The sequence below is a fragment of the Canis lupus genome, chromosome 2, assembly GCF_003254725.2.
Source record: "Canis lupus dingo isolate Sandy chromosome 2, ASM325472v2, whole genome shotgun sequence".
NCBI lineage: Eukaryota > Metazoa > Chordata > Mammalia > Carnivora > Canidae > Canis > Canis lupus.
In genome coordinates, this window is record NC_064244.1 from 79,448,447 (window position 1) to 79,468,773 (window position 20,327).

Sequence of the window (20,327 nt, forward strand, 5' to 3'; positions counted from 1 at the left end):
ACTCCAGCAACACCCTGTCCCATCAGCTTGGGTTGGCAGGCACATGGAAGCCGGCATCTTTGGGTCCCAGGCAGGGAGGGGTGCAGTTTCTCTCCTGGAGACTTGAGACCTTCACAAAAGTCCAGCCCATCCCTCCCAGCCCGGCCTGCCCCTGCTGAGTCTTGTCCCTCAGAACGCAGAGCTTGCAGAGCCTCCCCGCCCACATGGTGCAAGGCTTCCCCCACCGCAGCTCCCAACAGGCCAACAGTGAGCCCTCCTTCCCCTCGAGCCTGGACACCATCACCCTCAGCTCAAGGGTGTAGACCCAGACCCAGCACGTTCTAGGGGCTCGAACTAGGGAAAACCTGAAATGCTCCGAGGCCAGCCATGTCCCACTACAGAGACAGGGATGAGGGAGGGAGGGATGGAGGGAGGGCAGCCTGACTGCAGGAGTCAGCTGGAGTTTAGTACCCACCCCACCCCCACCCTCCAAGTAAGGCAGCTGCTGCCAAAATGCATTCAGAACAGCTTGAACTTTAATGGACACTCGGTAACCCCTTCTTGGCTGAAGGCCGTTTGAGGAGGTTCCCACGGGCAGCATTTGCCACCCTCAGGACAAAGGGACAGGTACACAGGGTGAGGCAGGGAACCTGAACGCTGCGGAGTGGCGATCAGTGGGCCGCTCGCACCGGGCCAGGACTGGCGGCACTAGGCCTGGGGCTCGGGCACCATCCTCCACCATTTGAAGGCAAAGGGCACCCGGCGGATGTTGGCACAGGCACAGAAATCCCCGATTTCGGTCAGGTAGCAGTCAAAGTCATCGATGAAGGTGCACTTGAAGCCCAGGGGCTCGAGCAACTGGCAGATTTTTTCTTCCAGGCAGCAGGTACCCTTGATCTGGGGCCCAAAAGGCTTGGGGATGCCCAGATTCTTGCCCATCACAATCATCTGCAGCTGGCACACAGGATGGGCAAGGCCGAGGTAGGGGTCAGAGCCATGGAAGACAGCCTCCTCACCCCACCCCGTCCCTCCTCTCGGTGCCATTGGGTCCGACCCAAGGGGAAGCACAGGCTGTGTTCAGGCTTGGCCGCAAGCAGTTTCTCTAGACTGTCCCTGCAGACACCACCAGTCAACCGCAGCAAGATCCAGCTCACTTTTGCTTAACCTTCCCCTGGCTCGGACCTGTTTCAGCAACACTGAAATCCTGTTGGGCCAAGGTCTGGCTCTGCAGACTTCTGGGGTCCCTTGTTCTACTGCTCTTCTCTTGCTCTGGACAGGAAGTTTCCTTTACACTGTAACCCAGGTGCCTCTCCCCCCCCCCCCCCCCCCCAGCTGTCGGTTGATCTCCATCCATTTCTCAATTCCAGCCTCTACTTCCTCAAAGACGTTTCCCCCACTGCTACGCACGTGGGCTCCCAGGGCCTGTGTCGTGCCCAGAGGGCCCCCTGGCCTCCTAGAATTAAAAGCCACCTATATGTGACCAATACTGCAGGGCCTGTGTCCCTGGGACTCAGAAGAGGGTAAGCAGTGCCCCCATCCATGAGGTGGGCCCATAGCATTCCCTCGAGGTTGGGATGAGCCCAGGGCCTGGGGCTAGTCACCCAGCCTGGCACCTGCTGGCCTGTGCCCTGTAGCAGTGTTCCCCTCCCTGGGAGGGAGAGAAGCTTCCATCTCCCCTCCTCCCAGAGCACTCCTGCCTGCTATGCCCGAGCCTCAAGCCCAGTATCATGGAGGTCCAGAGACCAGCCAGGGTTGGCACAGCAGCCCCCCGCGCCACCCCTGCGCGCCTCACCAGGTCAGGGAAGTAGGGCCTCGCGAAGAACTTGCCGGTCTGCTCGCTGGAGGGCACGTTGGTCAGCTGCTCCAGGCAGAAGAGCTGCGGGATGTCGATGATGTCCCTCTCAACCAGGCCCAGCTCCTTCTTCAGGATGTCGCGGTTCAGGTTGATGCACTTCTGCGGGGCGGGGAGATGGGAGTCGGTGGAGCCCGGGGGGGCGACCGCCTCCATCACTCCCCGCAGACGGGCAGCCTGCCCTCTGATAACGCACACACGGTCTGTCCAGGGGGAGCGGGGCTCACGAGAGGCCGGGACCTCACAGCTGGTCTGTGCGGGCAGCAGCCAGTTTGATGCCGCTGCAGCGTGGGCGTCGTTTGGCCCTTGAGCCTGGCCAGGGTGGAGGGCCAGGGTGGGAGGAGTCCTCAGGAGGCACCCTGCTTCCTTCCTTAGGGACGTGAGCAGTTGCCCCCACACCTTGGGGCATGCTCCTGCTCGGACCACCTATTTCCCGGGTCTTGACAAAGGGCTCACGACCTCCACCCTCAGGAGTCACCGGGGCTGAGGTGCTAAATTGACCCCATACCTGGCCAGCACCCACCCTGCTGTACCCAGAGGCCATCCCTGTTCAGCAAAGGTCAGCACCGCCCTGGCACCGAGGCACAGCACACCCCCCTCAGCTTGGAGCCCTAAGGTCCCCGTCAGCAAACCTGTTTGTGCTGACCCCATGACCTTGGACAAGTCCTTGCCCTTTTCCAGACTTCCGCTTCTTCCCCGGAAGTTGGAGGATCTCTTCTGGGAACAACTCTGCTCCCAGCCAGTGGTTCACGGGGTGAGGCCCGAGGTGCTGGCTGGCCCCGAACACAGCTCGTGGGCCACTTCAGGAAGCATCTGGACGATGCTTGCACTTGGAGCTTCTTGGGGGGGAGTGGCGGGAGAGGGGCCCTCTGTTTTCTGGTCCAACACCAGGCAACTTGAGGGACACAGAGCGCCTGTCTTTGGGGCTCAGCTTGGGATCACGCCCAGTTCTCCCCACAGTTAGGCTCACACCTGGGCGCTAAGCCTCACTATCCTCCTGTGCTTCGGGGACTGAGCTCGGGGATCTCGGAGCTGTCATGATGCCTGGGCTAGAGCCCTTGCCAATTAGGACTTCCTCCCCCCACTCCTTTGGGGAAGGTCCCTCACACCCTTGGCCCCTACCTCTACGTAGTCATTCTGCTTTCTCATGTTTTTGTCAGCCAGAAGCTGATTGATGGTGTTGGCCTGCCGCCCTGTAGGGAAAAGGAGAGGGTGGGAGGGCAGTAAGGCCAGGGAGTGGGGCCACCCGGGGCCAGGCTGACCCCCCAGGGCACAGCCCACTGGGTGTATTGTTGCTCCTCTGTCTGATGGGCGACCTGGCTAGTCTCCAGTGACCTACTCAGGTCACCTGTCACATCTGGGGACTGACATACATCAGGGCTCTTATTAGACCCCAGGGAAGACTTTCACTGCCACCTGCCTCTCTGGCCCTGGTAGGAGGGGAAGCAGCCTGGAACGAGTCAGCAGGTGCCTCCTACCTGCACTCACGTCTCCCCTGGGCAGCGCTGTGCATCATTTGACCCAAACAACCCAGCCACCTTCTACGGGGGACCTTGACTAGATTATTTATTCCTCCAGTTGCTCCATCTTTGAGACAGGGGCCAGCTCAGGCCCCAGCTGACGTCACACAGTCTTTGGCATGTGGGGTGTGATACTTGGTTCGTGCTCAGTAAATGTCACCTTCTGGAAATGCTTCTGGGACCCATGTGGTTCCTGGGCCCCGCCCCAAAGGTTGATTCACCAGGTCTGGCGTGGGACTGAAATATTGTGTTTCCAACAAGCTTCCCAGAGACGCTGAAGCTGCACTTTGTGTAGCATGGGTCTAGAGAACTTCCCAGCAGCCCCCCTCTGGGGACCCACGGAGTTTCAAACAGAATGACTGTGCCCCAGCCAGCCGTCCAATCTTTGCCTGTCCACCTAGGTTTTCCACATGGGTGACCTGGGGACCTCTGAAGTCCCAAAGCCCAGGCACCTGACTCCACATTTCCTGAGCAGACAGACGTGAGTGTTGGTAGCACCTGGTTTTGTCGCACCCCCCCTCCCCCCCGCTGCCCGCCACAGAGCCTCCTTCTCATCCGCTCAGCCACCTCTCTGCCACCCCAGAACTTCTGATTGGCCTGGGCGGCCCTAGCACTGCTGGAATAGCCCCGAACCAGAACAAGCTGTGCTCATGTGCTACACGTTAGGCTTTGATGCTTCCCTGGGATTCTTTGAACCAGGAGGAATAAAGGAGAAGCAGCCCTCTAGCAAGGACACCCTGGAAAGGAGGAGCTGGCCTCTGCTCCAGCGCCGGGGGCTTTCCTCACCGTTAGAAAGGAGCTGGTCCTCCCGGACCTCTTCAAACAGAGCCATGTCCCCGTAGCCCTCCTTCTGTTTCTCCTCGAACAGTCTGTAGCAGGAGCTGGGGCTGGCCAGTAGCAGCCGGAAGCCCTGGGGAACAGCTCGGGTCAGATGCAAGCTTCCCCGCCAGAAGCTTCTAAGGAGTTTGAAAAGGTGGGAGACACCCTCCCTCTCCCCCACCCCCCCACCCCCTCCAGACCTTTTCACCCTCACTCTTGTCCTGTGTGGGGATGAAGCACATGAACTCATCCATGTGGCCCACCATCAGCCAGTCCGAGAAGAGCTCCACCGGGGCCTGGACTCGCTGGGCGTAGAGGAAGTCCCGGAGGGCCTTGCTCATGTCTCGGCCCTCCTTGCTAAGGGAAAGACGGAACAAACAGCCCTCGAGCCGACATGGTGTGTGTTGGCGGCCACCTGCTCGGGGGTCAGGCTCCCTTCAGCTAACCGGCTGCTCTAACCCTTGGGCCCAGGTGCCCGGTCCATAAAGGAGGGGGTGGCTAAGAATCCCTTCCCCTGGCCCAACTCAGGGCCAAGCCAAGGAGTTCTAGCTAGATCAGTTCTGAGCCCTGGGATGCAAGGAGCTCTTAGCTTTGGATTAACAACCACCCAGAAGTCCACACACCTCGTAGAAATTAGCTCCTGCTGGCCACTAGGCCACTCACCTTTAACATCCCTCCGATCTAAACCCTGGAATTGCCACTCAACAGGATGAGCCGTGTGTCTGCTTTTTCTATCTATAATCTCCCACGACAAAGACTCAAAAATCCTTTCTTAGCAGTTTAGAGAATGATCCAGAGCAGATGACCTGCTGAGTCATGTGTAAGTCAGGCAGAGCCAGAGGAGTTACCAGGTCCCTTTAGTGTTAGGGCAGTTGGCCACCACCTAGCCCCTTGCCTCACCTGGGGTAAAAGCAGCTGCCAATGAGGATCCTGCCTAGGGGGTACTCTTTCCCTTCCACCTTGACAGGTGGGGACACCATCAGGTTCCCAATGGAATCCATGCTGGCCACCCTGTGGTCCTTGGTGCACTGGATCACGTAGCCAACCCCGGGGCTCTGGAAGACGACGCAGCGGGGCGGGCGGGCGGGGGTGGGGGGTAGGTTAGGAAGGATGGGTGTTCAGCCCCAGGCTCATCGCTAATCCAGACTCTCAGAGTCCCACACCCCCTGCCCCCAGAGGCCCCTCGGGCCCTCCCCCGCTTGGCACCCCCCTATCCCTTCTGGGCAGGTGGGATGGGGTCTGATCGGCCACACTGAGCCCCACACCAGTGAGTATTTCATGGGGAAGTCTTCCAGCGTGAGGACCCGAGGGGTGTCCAGGACCAAGGAGAGCGTCTTGTGGGGCGCCTGGGTGTAACAGAAGGCCATCTCGTCCTGGAGGAGACAGGAGGAGGAGTTGAGTCCCCTTGCTCTACCGGCTGCTTTCCTGCCCGGGTCTGGCTTGCCAGTCCCAACACTCCCTGCACACAGGCTGCCTCCAAGGGACAGGGGGTGAGGCACCAGGAACCCCCATCTGCCAACTCCTGCTTGGGCCTTGAACCTCAGCCGGACATCCCCCCTTCTTTGGGGGCTTTTCCAGACCCTTCTCTGCATCACGTTTAAAACCTGGGCCACCTAGATCCTCCCCGCTCTTCGCGTCTGCACCCCGTCCACACACACACAAGCCTCAGCGTCTTCAGGTGGGAGGTGGACTCCTCCCTGAAGCCAGATGCTGTGGGGCCCCTACAACCAGTTCACTCGGACTCTTGCCCCTTCCCTAAGGCCACTTCTCTAGTTCTCAGCCAGAGGGGGCTCTTTAAAAACCTAAGTCAGAACATTTCACTCTGAATTCTCCCCTTTCGACATCATCCCACCTTGTGAACTCGTGTCTAGTCCTTACCTTGATTTAAAAAGGTCTCTAGTATAGGATCTGGCTCTTTCCTACCTCTGGCCTTTCTGCTCTGACCTGGCCACACAGCCCTTCCGTTCTTCTGATCCTCCGAGCACACTCCCACCCCCTCCACCCCATCGGGGTCTTCCCATCAGCTGTGCTCCTACCCGAAGAGCTCTAATATCTCATGTAGCACCTACCCCCAATCTTTGCGTGGCCAGCTGGGTTTCCTGAAGTTGAAGGTTTTCCTGACCACCCCAAACTGCCTAGTCTGGCTAGAGACTCACTATGGCATCTTGCTTTCCCAGTGCTTAGAGCCCTGTGTCCTTGCTAGTATAGGAGCACGATCTGTCCCATTGTCCTCTACCTCCAGGACGTAGAATGGTGGCCAGTGTACAGTCCTCACTCAGCCACCAGGGGAGAGGGGAGCACCAGACCTCAGGGCTCCAGCAGTCAGGCTGGACACTGGAGGGGTAGCCCTGCTCCGACGGCCCGGGGGTGAAGGTACCAGACTGTTAGCACCTAGGTGTTCTGTGGTCTCGAACACACACATCGTGGAATGGAAGGAAGTTGGACCCTAAGCTATCCCTTAGTGGCTAGGACTTGGGCACGTCATTCCATCTGAGTCCTTGCTAAAAGTCCTAGGAACAGATCCCCTCTGGTTAGTCTGAGCTTTGCTGGGCAGGTGGAGTGGTCACATGAAGCTGGTCTGAGATGCCACATGCAAGTCTCCCAGCCCCTCCCCAACAGGTGGGTTTACCTGGAGCCACCTGCCCAGGCGGTTGGGGTCCTCATAGACAGATGCCACCTGGCTGTTACTCTTCTCGCTCAGCTCCATCACCGTGTTCACAAAACCCTGGACCTGCAGCTCTCTGCCACAGGAGAGACGCCAACTGTGGGGAGGCCCTCGAGGCTCCCTCCACCCCGTCATGGCCTCACTCTCCCAGGGGCAGGAGGGACACCACCTTCTGGGCAAGAGAGATTATGCCCCCAGCCCCGAGGTAAGCAGAGCTGCTGTCCCCCACCTCCTGGAGCACAAGCTGGTTCCTCGATTGGGTCTCACTCAGCGGCACCCAGCTCATGCAGTCAGGTCAAGGGTTACCAGTTTCCATCCCCAAGAGCTTGCTTTGTCCCTGTCCTGCTGTCCCTCCCCATGTGTGCCTCCCAGCCCCGCCCCAGGCTCTCCCACACCTCAGTCTACCCAGAGGGCAGACTTCTACCCGGAAGGAGCTATAGTTTTCTCCCAAGAAGCCAAGCAGCCAAGCACCCCCGCCATGGGAGGCCAACAAGGTTGCCACGTTTGTGTGGTTGATGGGGAGTTAGGTCTTGGACGCTGGGATCGTAGTGCTGTCGTGCACAGCCACGTGGGACCAGGACGCACAGCTGTTCCTTGTTGGGGATAAACAGTAATGTTTGAGGTAGACATTAAGACCACTCATTTTATAAACAGATCCTTGGGACGCCTGGGTGGCTCAGGGAGTGATCCTGGAGTCTCGGGATCAAGTCCCGCATCAGGCTCCTTGCAGGGAGGCTGCTTCTCCCTCTGCCTGTGTCTCTGCCTCTGTGGATCTCTCATGAATAAATGAATAAAATCTTAAACAGATCCTCACAAGCTGAATGCCAGTGGGGTCACTGTTGGGAAGTGCCAAAATGGAGATTCTAGTCTGGTTCCACGTCCAAGACTTCCATCGTTATTCTGTGGCCCTGAAGAACCGATCTCTCTGGTCAACAGACAAGGCTGCCGGTAGCTGACCAGGCTGACCAGGTCTGGAACAGTCTGAGGACATGTGCTGGGGGAAGGGCGTGTGGCCCCAGGCTGGCAGCCACGCTGGGTCAAGCTGTGCCTGCAGGCCACCCTCTAGGGGAGAGTCTTAGAAGACCAGGCTTTCAGCAGATGCCTCTTATGAGCGAGCTTTGATCTTCAGATACAAAAGACAAAGTAGAAAGATCTGGTGTCTGGGTATCTTATCAGCAAAATCCCTGGAGCGCTTTCACTTTTTAGTCTGAAGCCTGGCCTTCCTCTGGGGTCCCTTCTGGAAGGCCTCTCCTGCGGAAGGGCTAAGCTTTCTTCCATCCCCACCAGGCCTGGAAAAAGGAGCGTTGCCCCTCGCCATGAGGCACTGCTCGGGACACTTGCACTTCCTCCAAGCTCTCCATCTGGCATCTGGTTCCACCCCCTCCCAGCTCCCCCTTCGCTGGGACCTCTGGTCCTCAGCTGCTGGCCCCCCGGCTTTCTGCTTCTTGGCCTTCCTCTTTCCCTTGGCCTGGAACCTAGGATCGTCATCGTAGTTCTATGCTTGCCCGCGCACTTGGGGTGACTCGCTTGGCAGAGCCCAAGCCTGGTTAGTCCAGTTCCACGTTTCTTCCCTAGAACTCGAGTTACTGAGACTAGCTGGAGAAGAGCCGCTGGTGACAAGGGGAACTGGTCCTAGTCCCCGACAGCTGTCGTCCTAGCACATCCCTCTTCCTTTCGCTCTGCTCTCCCTCCCAAGCTGCGAGTGAGCAGTCCTTGTACCTACAGACAGGACCTGTAGACACGTCCTACCAGCCTGGTTCCTGGAGCTGCCACTCCCCTCCCCTCGGATTTTTCCTGCTCTGCTGGGTCATTCCATTAGCATCGTTCTTTGCTTTCTACCTTAAAAACCAGCCTTCCCTTGGCTTCATATCCCCTTCTCGCTTCCCATTTCTTCGGAGTTTTGCAAAGTACTCCGTTCCCATTCGTCCTTCAGTGCTTCCAAACCCACCTCGTAGGATTTCTTGCTGCATGGTGCATGGCCCCTATCTTGCCAAAACCAGTGGGCATCTCGTTCTCTTGGGGTTTCACACAGCTGGCCCCTCACCTTTGCCGCTGAGTCTCCCTCTCTCCTGGTTTCTAACCGAACCTCCTCTGCCTTCTTGGTTGCCTTTGCCAGATTCTTGCCCAGACTAGCGTCAGGTCACCCCAGAGCTCACGGCCCAGCTGCCTTTCCTGGGTACAGTACTCCTCGTGAGCACGGCTAGGCCTGTGGCTGTGAACATCCTCCACCTGCCAGGGACACCCAGACTCATCTGGAGCTTCCAAACTGTCCACGGAGCTCCAGAAGTTTAGAAACCCAGTGGATGCCCCCAGCTTTAAGTCACCAGGACCAGAGCACCGACTCTACCCACGTCAGCAGTGGTATCACCATTCACCTTACTGTGGACCCCAAGCCCAGGGGACAGTCTTGTTTCCTTATAGCCCATGTGTCAGCAAACCTGGGTCAGGGGGTGGGCAGGGTCCACCTTCAGTGCACCCCTGAATCTAACCTCTGTGCTCCCACCCCCTGGCCTGAGCCACTACTGTGTCTGGCTCACACTGTTGCAGCAGCTGAGCCGGTTCCTGCCTTCTGCTTATGCCCCGGTTTTCCAGATGGTCGGAGCGATCGTATAGACAGGGCCCTTGATGGTCTCCTGCGGGTTTTACCAGCCAGGGCCCTTTGTCCCCTTCTCCATAGGGATGTGGCCACCTAGCTAAGACGCCAGTCCTGGCTTCCCTGCCCTCAGATGTGGCCCTCTGCAGGCCGTGAGCACTTGAGAAGTAGTTCAGGAGACTTCCAGACCTCAGCAGTGCCAAGTGACAGCTTTGCCCGACTTTGACACTTCTTTCCCAGGGGCTGGGACTGGACGTGCTTGGGCCCAGCCTCCATCACGAAGATGAAGATGCCACCCCAGGGGCAGCCCGAGGGTTTCTTACCTGCACAGATAGACCTCCAGAGGCATCTGGGTGCTGGGAATAAAGACGCAGGGGGCCACCCGAAACACTACCGTGTCTTTGTACACCAGGGTCTCTGGAATGGACTGCAACGGCCCCCACGGCCCCATCAGCGAGCTGCTTCCACCTCCCCATCCCCCTCGTCCCCACACTCTCCCCCTCCCACGCGGGCCCCGGGCTGCTGGTCTACCTGGGGACCTACCGGGTCCTGAGGTTCTTCCACCAGGGAGACGGAGTAGGAGATCAGGCCCGAGAAGTCGGCAGACGGGAACTCGATGGCTTCCACGTAGAAGGTTTCCTTCAGGTTGTTCTCCAGCGGGGCGAACGTGTAGGTGCACTGGCCGGGCCCCAGCAGCACCTCAAAGGTGCTCGAGCTGTCTCCTGGGGACAGAGGGACGGGCCAGCTGCCGGCACAGCCCAGTGCCTGCCTGCGCACCGGACGCTCGGGGTGCCGGCTCCCTGCTCCGGGGAGAAGCCAGGCTGGAAGCCCCCCGGGGAACAGGAGCCAAGCTGGCTTTCTGTCCCTGTGTTTCTGGTGTTTAGGGCTTAGTGGACAATCCACTGCTCGTTCCCGAACGGGGGCCAAGGCTCAGCGACCCAGCTCCCAGACCCATCCCACATCGAGGACAGGGGTTCAGATGAAGATCCCCGCCTTCCCGGCCCTCAGGCCAGGGCAAGACCCGAGGGAGGCGGATCTACACTTGGGCCAGCTTTGGGGAGATCCTAAAAAGCCTTAGAGGGGAGAAGCTACAAGGGGCGGCTTGGCAGCCTCATCTGAAAAGTCCGAGCCTGCCCGAGTAAGCGCTAGGGAGGCGTCCGTGGGAATGGCCTGTCGGACAGGGCAGGCCTCGGAGCGTTTCCTGAGAAGCCAAGGAAAGTTCCCCTCAGCTGTGCGGAGCCCAGCGCTCCTTGGGGTGTGAGATACAACACCACGCACAGAAGAGAGAAGTGACCCCACCCTGTGGTCATATCTAGTTAATTCAGTCCCAGATCGGTTCGTTCTCCGTTCACAGAGGAGGTCCTGACCCGAGGCCACCGAGCTTCCCCACCGGACCTTCCTGCCACCACCTTCGGCCTTCTGACTCCTTCCCGGTGTGGCCACTCTACCCTGATGGCAGCTGCTCCCACTCAGAGCCTCTAGACAGCCTCCAACTGTAGGAAATCCCAGGTCTACCTCGGTCCACCCAGGCCCCGGACCATCTGGGCACTGCGTCCTCTCACAGCAGGTGCCAGCAGATGGCTGCTGCAGCCACCGCCACCTCCGGGCACAGGCTCGGCTCCAGTTCACTGACCCCTCGCTCTGGGGGAGCGCACTGTGGTGGCCCGCGTGGGGCTGTGGGTCCAGACAGCTGCTAGCTCCCGGTCACTCTGCAGAAATCCTTACAGGCACCCAGGCCTCGAAGGAGAAAAGCCGGACAAGATAGAATCTGCCACCAGAGCCCCCGAAGCTGCTCAGCACAGGGACACAGCCCTTTCAACTGGCTGCAGAGGTTCGCAGCAGGTAACTTGGAGCCCCGTGGGGTTCCCAGCTACCCAGACAGGCCTGTGCTGGCCACCACTCGGCACCCCAAAAGCTGTTACCATAGGCCTAGTACCTTCCACTGCACCAGGGCCCCGGGCTCCACCCAAAGCTGACTCGGCATGGAGTGGTGGGAGGCAAGGGGGTCCCAGGTCTGCCTGCCACGGGCCTTCCCAGCCACTTCAGTTCTTCTGCCGTTGACTGGGGGAGGGGGTGCTTCTCTTCTAGCTGCTGGTGTTTAAGCTCGGCTGAAGTTTTGTTGTGCACATACTATGTGCCGGGAACCGCGGCGGAGACCCGTGGATTCCTATGTACCTTCTCCCCACCTTGGGGGCAGAGGCTGTGACTGCCATCCCCGTTACAGGAGTGAGGAGGGAGCAAAGTACCTTGGGCCCTAGACACGCTCTTCTGCCCTCATGCCTGTTCCCACTCAGCTCTCAGCTCCGCTACCTCTGAACTGTCCATGACTGTCTGTCCCTAGCAGGCTTGCAGAGCAGCCAGTGAACCTACCCTTGGAGCTGGAGCCCCAGAACAGAGTAAACACGGGTCGGAGCTGTGCTTTTTTTCTCCTACCTTCTGTGTACCGCAGGGTCTGACCCTCCATACCTCTAGCCCACTTCTTCATCCCTCGAGAATCCTAGTCCCTTGGAAGCACATGCTAGCAGATAATGCCCCCGTCCTCCATGGACTGTTCTAGCACCGGCTCGTCTCTACCACGATTGTGGTCACTGCTTGTCACACCGTAGACCACCCATGAGCTCTCTACTTTGAGCTCATTGCAACGAGCTACAGCTCTGCGCCACCTCGGCCGCGAAACTCCGTGCTCATGGCCCGACACCCCCTCCAAGCAGGTTGTCGTCATCTCGTCTTTTCAGCTCATGTACACTCCATCTCTGATGCTTAACCCCAGCCCCCACCCTGCTGACCCATCTCACCCCCCCACCCCACATGCACGCACATTCTAAGAGCCACAGCTACGCCTGCTCCCTGGCACACGTACCTTCGGCTCCCACACCAAGGCCTCCACTCCAGTTAAGCCACATCTGCAGGGCTCTCTTGTATCCGAGCAGCCAGAGGAACCACCATGCTGAACGACCCCACTTTAGCAGGGACCAAGCCTCAGAGCCACCCTCAACCCTGCTCGGGAACACCATGGTCGTGCTGTCCACTAGCGCACCCGCTGCCCGTGTCCCCAGGGTGGGATGGTCTCCTGTAGCTCCTGCTCTAGATGTGCTTCCTCACCCCCGCCAGATCTGGGCCACCTGCAGGGGTGCTGTGCTCTTCCTGCTTCAGACATCACCCCTCCTCCACCTCCACACGGTTCCCTCTACGGCAGAGTCCTCCCACCTGCATCTCCGTCTGCTCGCTTCGCGGTGGCTTCCACCCCCACTGCTCTCATCAAGTTCACAAATGACCATCATTTAGAAAAACCAAGACTTTACCATAGATTTGATTCTTCTAGCAACAGCATTGGCTACAGTCAGTCACGGCCCTCCTGAAAGGCTTCCTTTTCCTTTGTACCAGAACTTCTGCTCCGGCTTTCTAGTTCTCTGGAATCTCCCCTTAGTCATCTTTGCTGTAACTTTTAGAGCAGGGATTCTCAACCTTTAGGCTGCTTCAGAATCACCTGGAGGGCTTGTGAAAACAACGTCTGTGTATCCCTGCCCTGTTGTAGAAGTTAAACATTTTTAAGAATTAAAACTCTAACCCCAACGTGGGACTCGAACCCACAGCCCTGCAATCAGCAGTCACATGCTCCACTGACTGCACCAGCCTGGCATCCGGTTGCCCTGTATTCCTAAGCTGTTTTTATTTTTAAGTAATCTCTACACCCAACACGGAGCTCAAACTCATGACTCCGAGATCAAGTCACACGTTCTACCGACCTAGCCAGATGCCCTTAAGTTTTTGTTTAAAAAAGAAAAAAAGAAAAAAGGAAAAAACAAAAAACAAAACAAAAAAAACCACCCTGACAGCTTGGTACAGGTGATGAAGCACAACATCTTCAGCAAGCTACACATGTCACGGCTTCTGTTGTCTGTACACAGTGGGTCACACTGGGCCAGAGCCTCCTCGGGGCCTGAACCCGGCTTAGACCCCTCGGTTAAGGCTCGCTCCCAGCCCACATACGACCAGCGTGGGCTGCCTCACTCCCAAGTTCAGCCGTGGTCTGCAGAAGAGACGGAGAAGACAAGCTAGCAGGCTGAGCACAGGCGGGGAAGCAGCTGAGGCATGCTCTCCGGTGCAGGAGATGGCGAGATGGGCACGCCATAGCCGAGCGCTCCCCAGTCGCCCAGCAGAAGCTGGACTTGGCTTTTGAGAGAAGGCACTGAATCCTACACCTGGTTAGATGCGTCAGAAACAAAACAAAAAGCCTGTTCGTTCAGGGATGTTTTGCTGGACACGCCGACCTCCACTTTCTAAACCAACAGCCTTTGTGGCTTTATCTGTAGAAGGTGAACACGCCACCTGTCTCTCAGGTTGACAGAGCTACAGATGGGATGGGCAGGGGGTGGTGCGATGCCGGAGACGGACATGCCAGCGCCAAGCTGCCACTCCGCTCCTTGGCCTCCGAGTTCTGGGAACAATACGGCGGGGTCTTGGTACAGGAGCGAGATGGCCCCTTCTGGCAGGAGCAACTGGCAGAAGAGCCTGGCTGATGCGTAGGAGGCAACAGCTTCCAGCCAGCATGGGTTTCCTCTCCCCCAGCCACGGGAATCCCGCAGGATGGGCCGCCACTACACCACTGCTACGGTCGCTATTGGGGAAAGTGGCTTAGAGGCACAGCCACTCACCCGCAGGTCTCGGCTTAGTCCGTGGAGGTGGCAGCCAGAGAGTCCCAGGGACGCAAGTGTGGCCACACCAGGCCCCGACCTGCAGCCCCAGGTGGCCTCTGACGGGGTCCCTGTCGCCAGGAGCGATGTGGCCACTGCCGGCCCCTGGGTGCGTTGGGAGAGCAGGTCAAGCGGGAGCTGGCACCAAGAACACTCACTTTGGGGCCGATAGACTCGGGCCTTCCTCGCCTCTTCCTCGGAGGTGTGGAGAACCAGCCGGTATTTCTTTAAAGTGGCGCCGGGCCCTTGAACGTTCAGGGTCATCTGGGACAGGCTCTTTATTTCTGGACAAGAGACAAGGTGAAGGTTTAGGCGCCTCCAGAGGTGGAGGGAGGAGCTGTAGGGCGAGGGCTGGGGCTTGTATGTGGGGGCACTGGGGACCTCCCACCCCGTCTCTGCCCTGGCCCAGCCCCGCAACAGGTGTCTGCAGCAACAGGTGTCTGTGGCTCGCTGCCCCACTTGGCCACAGGCAACTTGCCATCTCTGGGGTCTGCTTGGAGTCAGGTCAGCATTTGCCCCATACGGCCTGGGAGGGCACCTGGCCCCCACCCCCAAACACAGGGAATGGGGCCTGGCACGGTCAGCTCAGGGAGGGTCCCCCTCCAGCCTTGGTGTGAGCCAGGGCAGCCCCTCCTGCTGTAAGGCCCGGAACCTGGGTCCCAACCACAAATGAGGACCAGATCCAACACTGCTCTTGCCCAAGACAGGTCGGGGTTCCCAGCCCAGGTCACGAGGGGGTTTTTAGGAAGATGCTCGTATCCTCCTCGTGCTTAGTCTTCTCAACTGCTTAGTGAAGCCAGCTGGATCATCCCCATTGTACAGATGGCAAAGCGAGACCCGGTAAGTGGACACGCTCAAGTCCAGAGACAGGAAGTAGTTTGTTGTCCGCCCTCAGGGCCCACACTGCTGCCATGGGGCCGCTTTCTTCCTGGTTACAAGCTCCAAGCCTCTGATGAGGGGTTGTGGGCGCAGAGGGTGGGCCTCCGCCTGGGATCCGTGTGCACCGAGGGGGGCGGCAGCAAAGCCCCGGGAGAGGCGGACCCCAGCAAGAAAAGGTGGCAACAGTCCCAGGACAGTGGCCAGTTCTTACCCTCTGGAAAGAACACCTTGGTGGTCTTCTGGTCTATGATCTGGCCCTTGTCGGCAGGGCTGCAGTTCACAAGCAGGATGGCACCCCAACCGCTAGGACCCCAGACCCAGTTTTTCTGCAAAGACGACAGGAGAGTGGATTCAGGAAGCAGCCAGATAAATCCTGCTTTCCAGAGGCCACCCCACATCGGGAGCAGAGCCAAGGCTTTCTCCAGGGTGACAGGGACCTCCTTGCCAACTCGACACCTAATAGGAGAAGGCAGTGCCAGTGGAGTGGGGCACCCAGGGAGTGGGTCTAGCGGGAGGGAAGAAGCTGGGTGCAGGTTGCAGCTCCCCGCCTGGTTTCAGTGCCGGAGAAGCAGGGACAGAGGTACAAGGGAGAGACCCGTCCCACCTAGGGGGCCTGTTCTGGTCGACCACGTACGACCAGGCCAAAATGGGGACCTACCATCAGATAGATGTGTTTTTTTTTTTTTTTTTTTTTGATAGATGTGTTCTTAAGGAGCTAGACATGGACTTCATCTATTCTGATTGTAGTGGAGCAATTTGACATCAAAGACACTACAGGATCCAGACAGTGTAAACCCGTGCCCTTCCCCGGGCCGCCTCACCTTGGCCTGCTTGTCACTCGCTATCTCCACCTGCCCACTGCGGTAGATGTCCACGTCCAGGGAGACCACTGAAACAAGAGGGAAAGTCTCCGCCACCCAGACCTGCTGGATGGAGCCTCGCAGCGGCAGGTAAGGCCAGCGCTGCCCAAGGCTGGATCAGGGATGCCCAGTCTTGGGGGCATGAGGTAAGCTGTCGAAGGAGGTTTCTGAGAGGGGAAAGGACCTGAGAAGGTTAACCTTGCACCAGACTCACCCCAGTTGTAACAGAGACACAGAGTGCAGGTGGGGCCGAGAGTAGGTGGGTAGATGGCAGGGTCGCGGGGAAGGTCCCATGCTGCCCGCAGGGACCAGGTCAGGGTGAGGAGGGCGGCCGGGAAGGGATGGTCCATCCAGGACCCACGGGAGGCAGCCTATTGCGGGAAGAGCCCCACAGACCCTCTTGCTGCTGCGATGCCTGCCCCTCGCCCCGGGGTGGGAGCCCACTCACCAATCCCGGTGAGGCGGAGCACGGCCGTGGCCACAGGGGCGTCCTCATCGGGCAGATAGTAGGAGACCAGAACCTGTGGAGATAGAGCCCAGAACAGGTGGAGCGGAGGCTTCCTACCCACGTCCGGCCATTTGACATCGGTCTCACGTTCCAGCCTCGGAGCTTCTGAGGTCTGCCCAGGTGGGGCAGGGTCTTCCAGGGGCGGGCCTGGCCACAGCCCACCCGAGGCTCCACCCCAAGGGGAGACACCAAGGCACCTGCCCTACGTCATTCAACCAGAAAGGGGTGGCACGAGATGGGAGATCCAGGCTGCCTGGCCCCGGAGGTCGAGATTTAGGCCATGCTGGACATCCTCCTCGCCCTACCCCCGCCCTCCTGGGGTCGCACCTGTTGCCTGGAGATGGGCAGCGGGGAAGCAGGGGTGCTTCTGAGTGTTCAGCTGATTACTCAAAGGTAGGACACCTGGGGTGGGGCCTGGAACCAGAGTAAGTCTTTCCTGCATCCTGCACCAAACCGCTTCCAGAAGGGCCTTTGTACTTGAGACAAACACCTGCGCTTCAGCCACGGGCCCGGCCCACCAAGCCCTCATCACGGACCAGAGAGCTAACCAGTACGTGGGGCCATGTGACCCACCACCTGCTTCCAAATGGAAGCTTCTGTCCTCCAAAGTCCAGGGTCTCCCTAGACGCCTCCTGACGGTGCTGGAGGCTGAGCCCCGGGCAGAGGACACTGCTCAGGTCCTCCGGGCTCAGCCAGGACACCTCACAGCCATGAATCCTACCTGTGAGCTACGCAGAGCTTAAGTGTGCTGCCTGCCGCCGAGGGAGGCCCTGCGCTGGGCACAGAGCGCCAGCCGACCATTCCAGCAAGTTCTGCAGACCGCGTGCCCTAGTCCTCGCCCCCACTTCACATTGGGGGCACCTGGTGGGGGCTATGAGCCACAGAAGCCAGGGGCCCACCCAGAGGCTGGCGTAATTGGCAGGGGCTGTGGCCGGGGTGGCGAGTTTTTCAAAGTCCCCGGTGGTTCCAATCACCCTGCACAGGCCGTCAGCCGCCGCCACAGAGCCACCACCAAGTGGAGCCCGCCTCACAAGCTCAGCCTCCCGCCACCAACGGTGCCCTTTGGGAGACGGCTTGCCCAGGAGAAAGAACACGGCCCTGGGCTCCAGTCCTCGATCTGCCCCACTCTAGTCACGTCATTCAGGCTGGGGAGAGGTCATTCTGTGCCTCAGTTTCCTTGTGTGTAAGCGGAGGGAAGGCGGACCTCCTGACCTCCAGATAGCCAGCGCACAGCCTTCGATACACGTTAGCTCTTAAGTCTCATTAAAATCTCCACCCCGCAAAATAGAAAAATAATGAAGGGCACCTGGGGGGGCTCAGTGGCTGAGCGTCCGCCTTGGGCTCAGGGCATGATCCCGGGGTCCTGGGATCGGGTCCCACATGGGGCTCCCCGTGAGGAGCCCGCTTCGCCCTCTGCCTGTGTCTCTGCCTCTCTCTCATGAATACATAAAATCTTAAAAAAATAAGATCTCCACACCCCCAAGGACCAGCCTTAGTCAAAAAGCTCATCTGCGTTTTGCCGCTAAAACCTTGGAGCCAGACTTTAAAGGCGGCTTGTTGGGAAGCCAGCCCGGTGCGGTCAGGAGGTGGGGAGGAGACAGGTGTGCTTGAGCTTGCATCCGGGTCAGCAGGGGGCCGGGCACCCCCTCTCCTGGGCTCCGGGCCCAAGACACCCCAGCATCAGGAGGCCGCCCCCCCCCCCCCGAGGTGGCCCCGCCCCAGCGCACCTGGTCTCCGTCACTGGCGGAGCTGGGGCAGGTCATCTTCACCAGCACATCCGTGGGATTCGACAGAGGCCACCGGGTCACGGCCGTCCCCTCCTGGCCCGTCCCCGGGAGCGTGCCGTGGAGGTCAACCGAGACCCCTGGGGAGCTGCTGATGGTAAACGCCTCACACCTCTCCGGGGTGCACCTGGTCGGCCCGACGAGACGAGGAGACTTTAGGGCACAAGAGCCTCCCTCCTCGGCCCACAGCACAGCCGGCTCCTTATCCTCTTTCTCCTTAGGGTGCTGAGCCAAAGGCGGGTGCTCAGGGCAGCCTCGTGGTCCTCACAGACCTGAGCCCCCCTCCTACTTTCCCCCACTCCAAGGGCCCCGTAGCCTCCCTCCCACCAGCTCTAGCCCAGACCCCACCCTCCCACCCAGGCTCCAGAAGTCACTAAGGCTACATCTTATTTGTAAGCCCATGAAGAGAGGAGCTGTTTGAGCCAGAAGGGACCCCTATAGGGACCCCTATAGGGAGCCGGGTCTTGGGAGGTCCATGCTGTGACCCCGGGGAAGACTGGAGCTCTCAGGAGCGAGTCATCCCCCCCAAGGCTCCAACTTATAGAACACCCCCCCCTTAATCCTCATGGCCTCCTAGAGAGCCAGCCTCATGCCACTTTCACCAGTAAGGGAACAGAACGGGCAAGGCCCTGGTTTCTCTGAGGTCCCACAGCCCATATCGAGCAGAGGCAGGATTTAGGGGACTTGGGTCAGGATTTTGCAGTGTTGGGACTGGGAGGTCCTTAGACACCCAAGCCACACTCCTCGAGGTGAGGCAGGAGCCAAAGCTGCAGAGAAAGGAGGTGACCCCGGCCCCCACATAGTTTAGGGGCAACCCCAGTATGGGAGTCAGGCACCGGCGTCCCTGTGCACACCTGTCCCCCAGGCAACCCCAGCAGAGCCCCCAGCTCCTTACCCATTGACATCCAAGCAGATTTCCATGCCCAGCACACACAGGGCACGGACAGGGCTGTCCAGGGACAGGTGGATGATGCTCTGGAAAGACATGGCACGGCTCTCCAAGCCGACTACCCTCAGACCTACACGACAACCCGAGGTCAGCACAGCAGCCTCAAATAACCCCACTCTCCCCCGACCCCTCCTCTCTTATGGGCTCAGGGCCTCCCCAGCCCGCCCCTTGTTAAGGACACTTCGGCAGCTGCCCAGGTGTGACTGATTTTCCCCAAGGAGACTTGCTGGGGTGGGAGGTGGCGCAGAGGAGCAGGTGGGGTCGGAGCCCGGCCAGCGCTAATCCATCAGCTAGCTAGTTCCTGCAGATCCAGGGCATCTGAGGCTGGCTGCTCAGGTCTCTGGCCTTCAGCTGGGAGCAAGAGGTGGTCTGGGGAGCCCGTGCAGGGCAGGGGTGCAGGGCGACCCGGCCATGGGCTGCAGGACTGGCTCAGCTGGAAGTGTCAGGAATACATATCTGCAGGGTGGGGTGTGGGGCGGTGGTCAGGATGGCAGCGTGTGGCAGCATCTCGGGGCCCTGGGGCCTCAGTTCTAGGGCGTGTGCTTCCTGGAAACTGAGGAGGTGAGCCGGGCAAAGGGCTGGGCCCGGGGTTCTCAATGCAGGGCGGTTGCAGAAATGATCAGGGCGCTCGTCAACGTCATGGACTCCTGGGCCCGCCAGGCCTGGGGTCCCATCCTCAGGTGATTAGGGGCGCGCGGGAGCCCGATGTGGGACTCGATCCCGGGACCCTAGGACCATGGCCTGAGCCGAAGGCAGATGCTTGACAGACTGAACCCCCCCCCGCCGGCCCAGGCACCCCAGCAGCGAACTTTAAAGCAGTGTTCATTTTATGGTTTAAAAGTGAAGGTTTATGGTTGTTTTTTGAAATAAGCACATTCACAGGGTCCCAAGTTCAAAGGGGGCTTGCAACAGCGCCCCCCCTGCTGTCACCTGCCCAGTTCCTGATGGAGGCAGCCAGCGGCATCCGTGTCTGTCCATAGAAACGTCACGCATGACCGGCAAATGTGTGTGCATGTCCTCCCCTCCTCCTTATCTTTACGTGCGTGGCAGCACACGCTGCCCAGGGTCCGTGTCTCGCTGTCTGCACTTCATGGTGCGACCCGGAGAGAGGCCTTCCTGGCAGCATGTGAAGAGCATCCTTATCCCCCTTCCTGGCTGCAGGGTCCTCCCAGCAGAGCCGGACCGTTGCAGGTAGACTCGTTGGTCTTCAGGCTTTGGCCCTGAC

General features: G+C 59.4%; 1 protein-coding gene across 1 annotated transcript; it reads right to left on the reverse strand.

The window, feature by feature from the left end:
- Positions 1 to 516: 516 nt before the first annotated feature.
- On the reverse strand, positions 517 to 19,158 carry PADI6 (peptidyl arginine deiminase 6). Its single transcript, XM_049106723.1, has 16 exons — positions 19,049 to 19,158; positions 18,097 to 18,280; positions 16,310 to 16,382; positions 15,823 to 15,890; positions 15,213 to 15,327; positions 14,281 to 14,406; positions 9,972 to 10,150; positions 9,752 to 9,855; positions 6,800 to 6,911; positions 5,436 to 5,543; positions 5,071 to 5,225; positions 4,371 to 4,527; positions 4,138 to 4,261; positions 2,954 to 3,024; positions 1,772 to 1,933; positions 517 to 933 (listed from the first exon to the last, which is right to left on the reverse strand). Exons 1-16 carry the CDS (start codon positions 19,138 to 19,140, stop codon positions 688 to 690), a joined length of 2,076 nt encoding a protein of 691 aa, XP_048962680.1. The 5' UTR covers positions 19,141 to 19,158; the 3' UTR covers positions 517 to 687.
- Between the last annotated feature and the right edge of the window lie 1,169 nt (positions 19,159 to 20,327).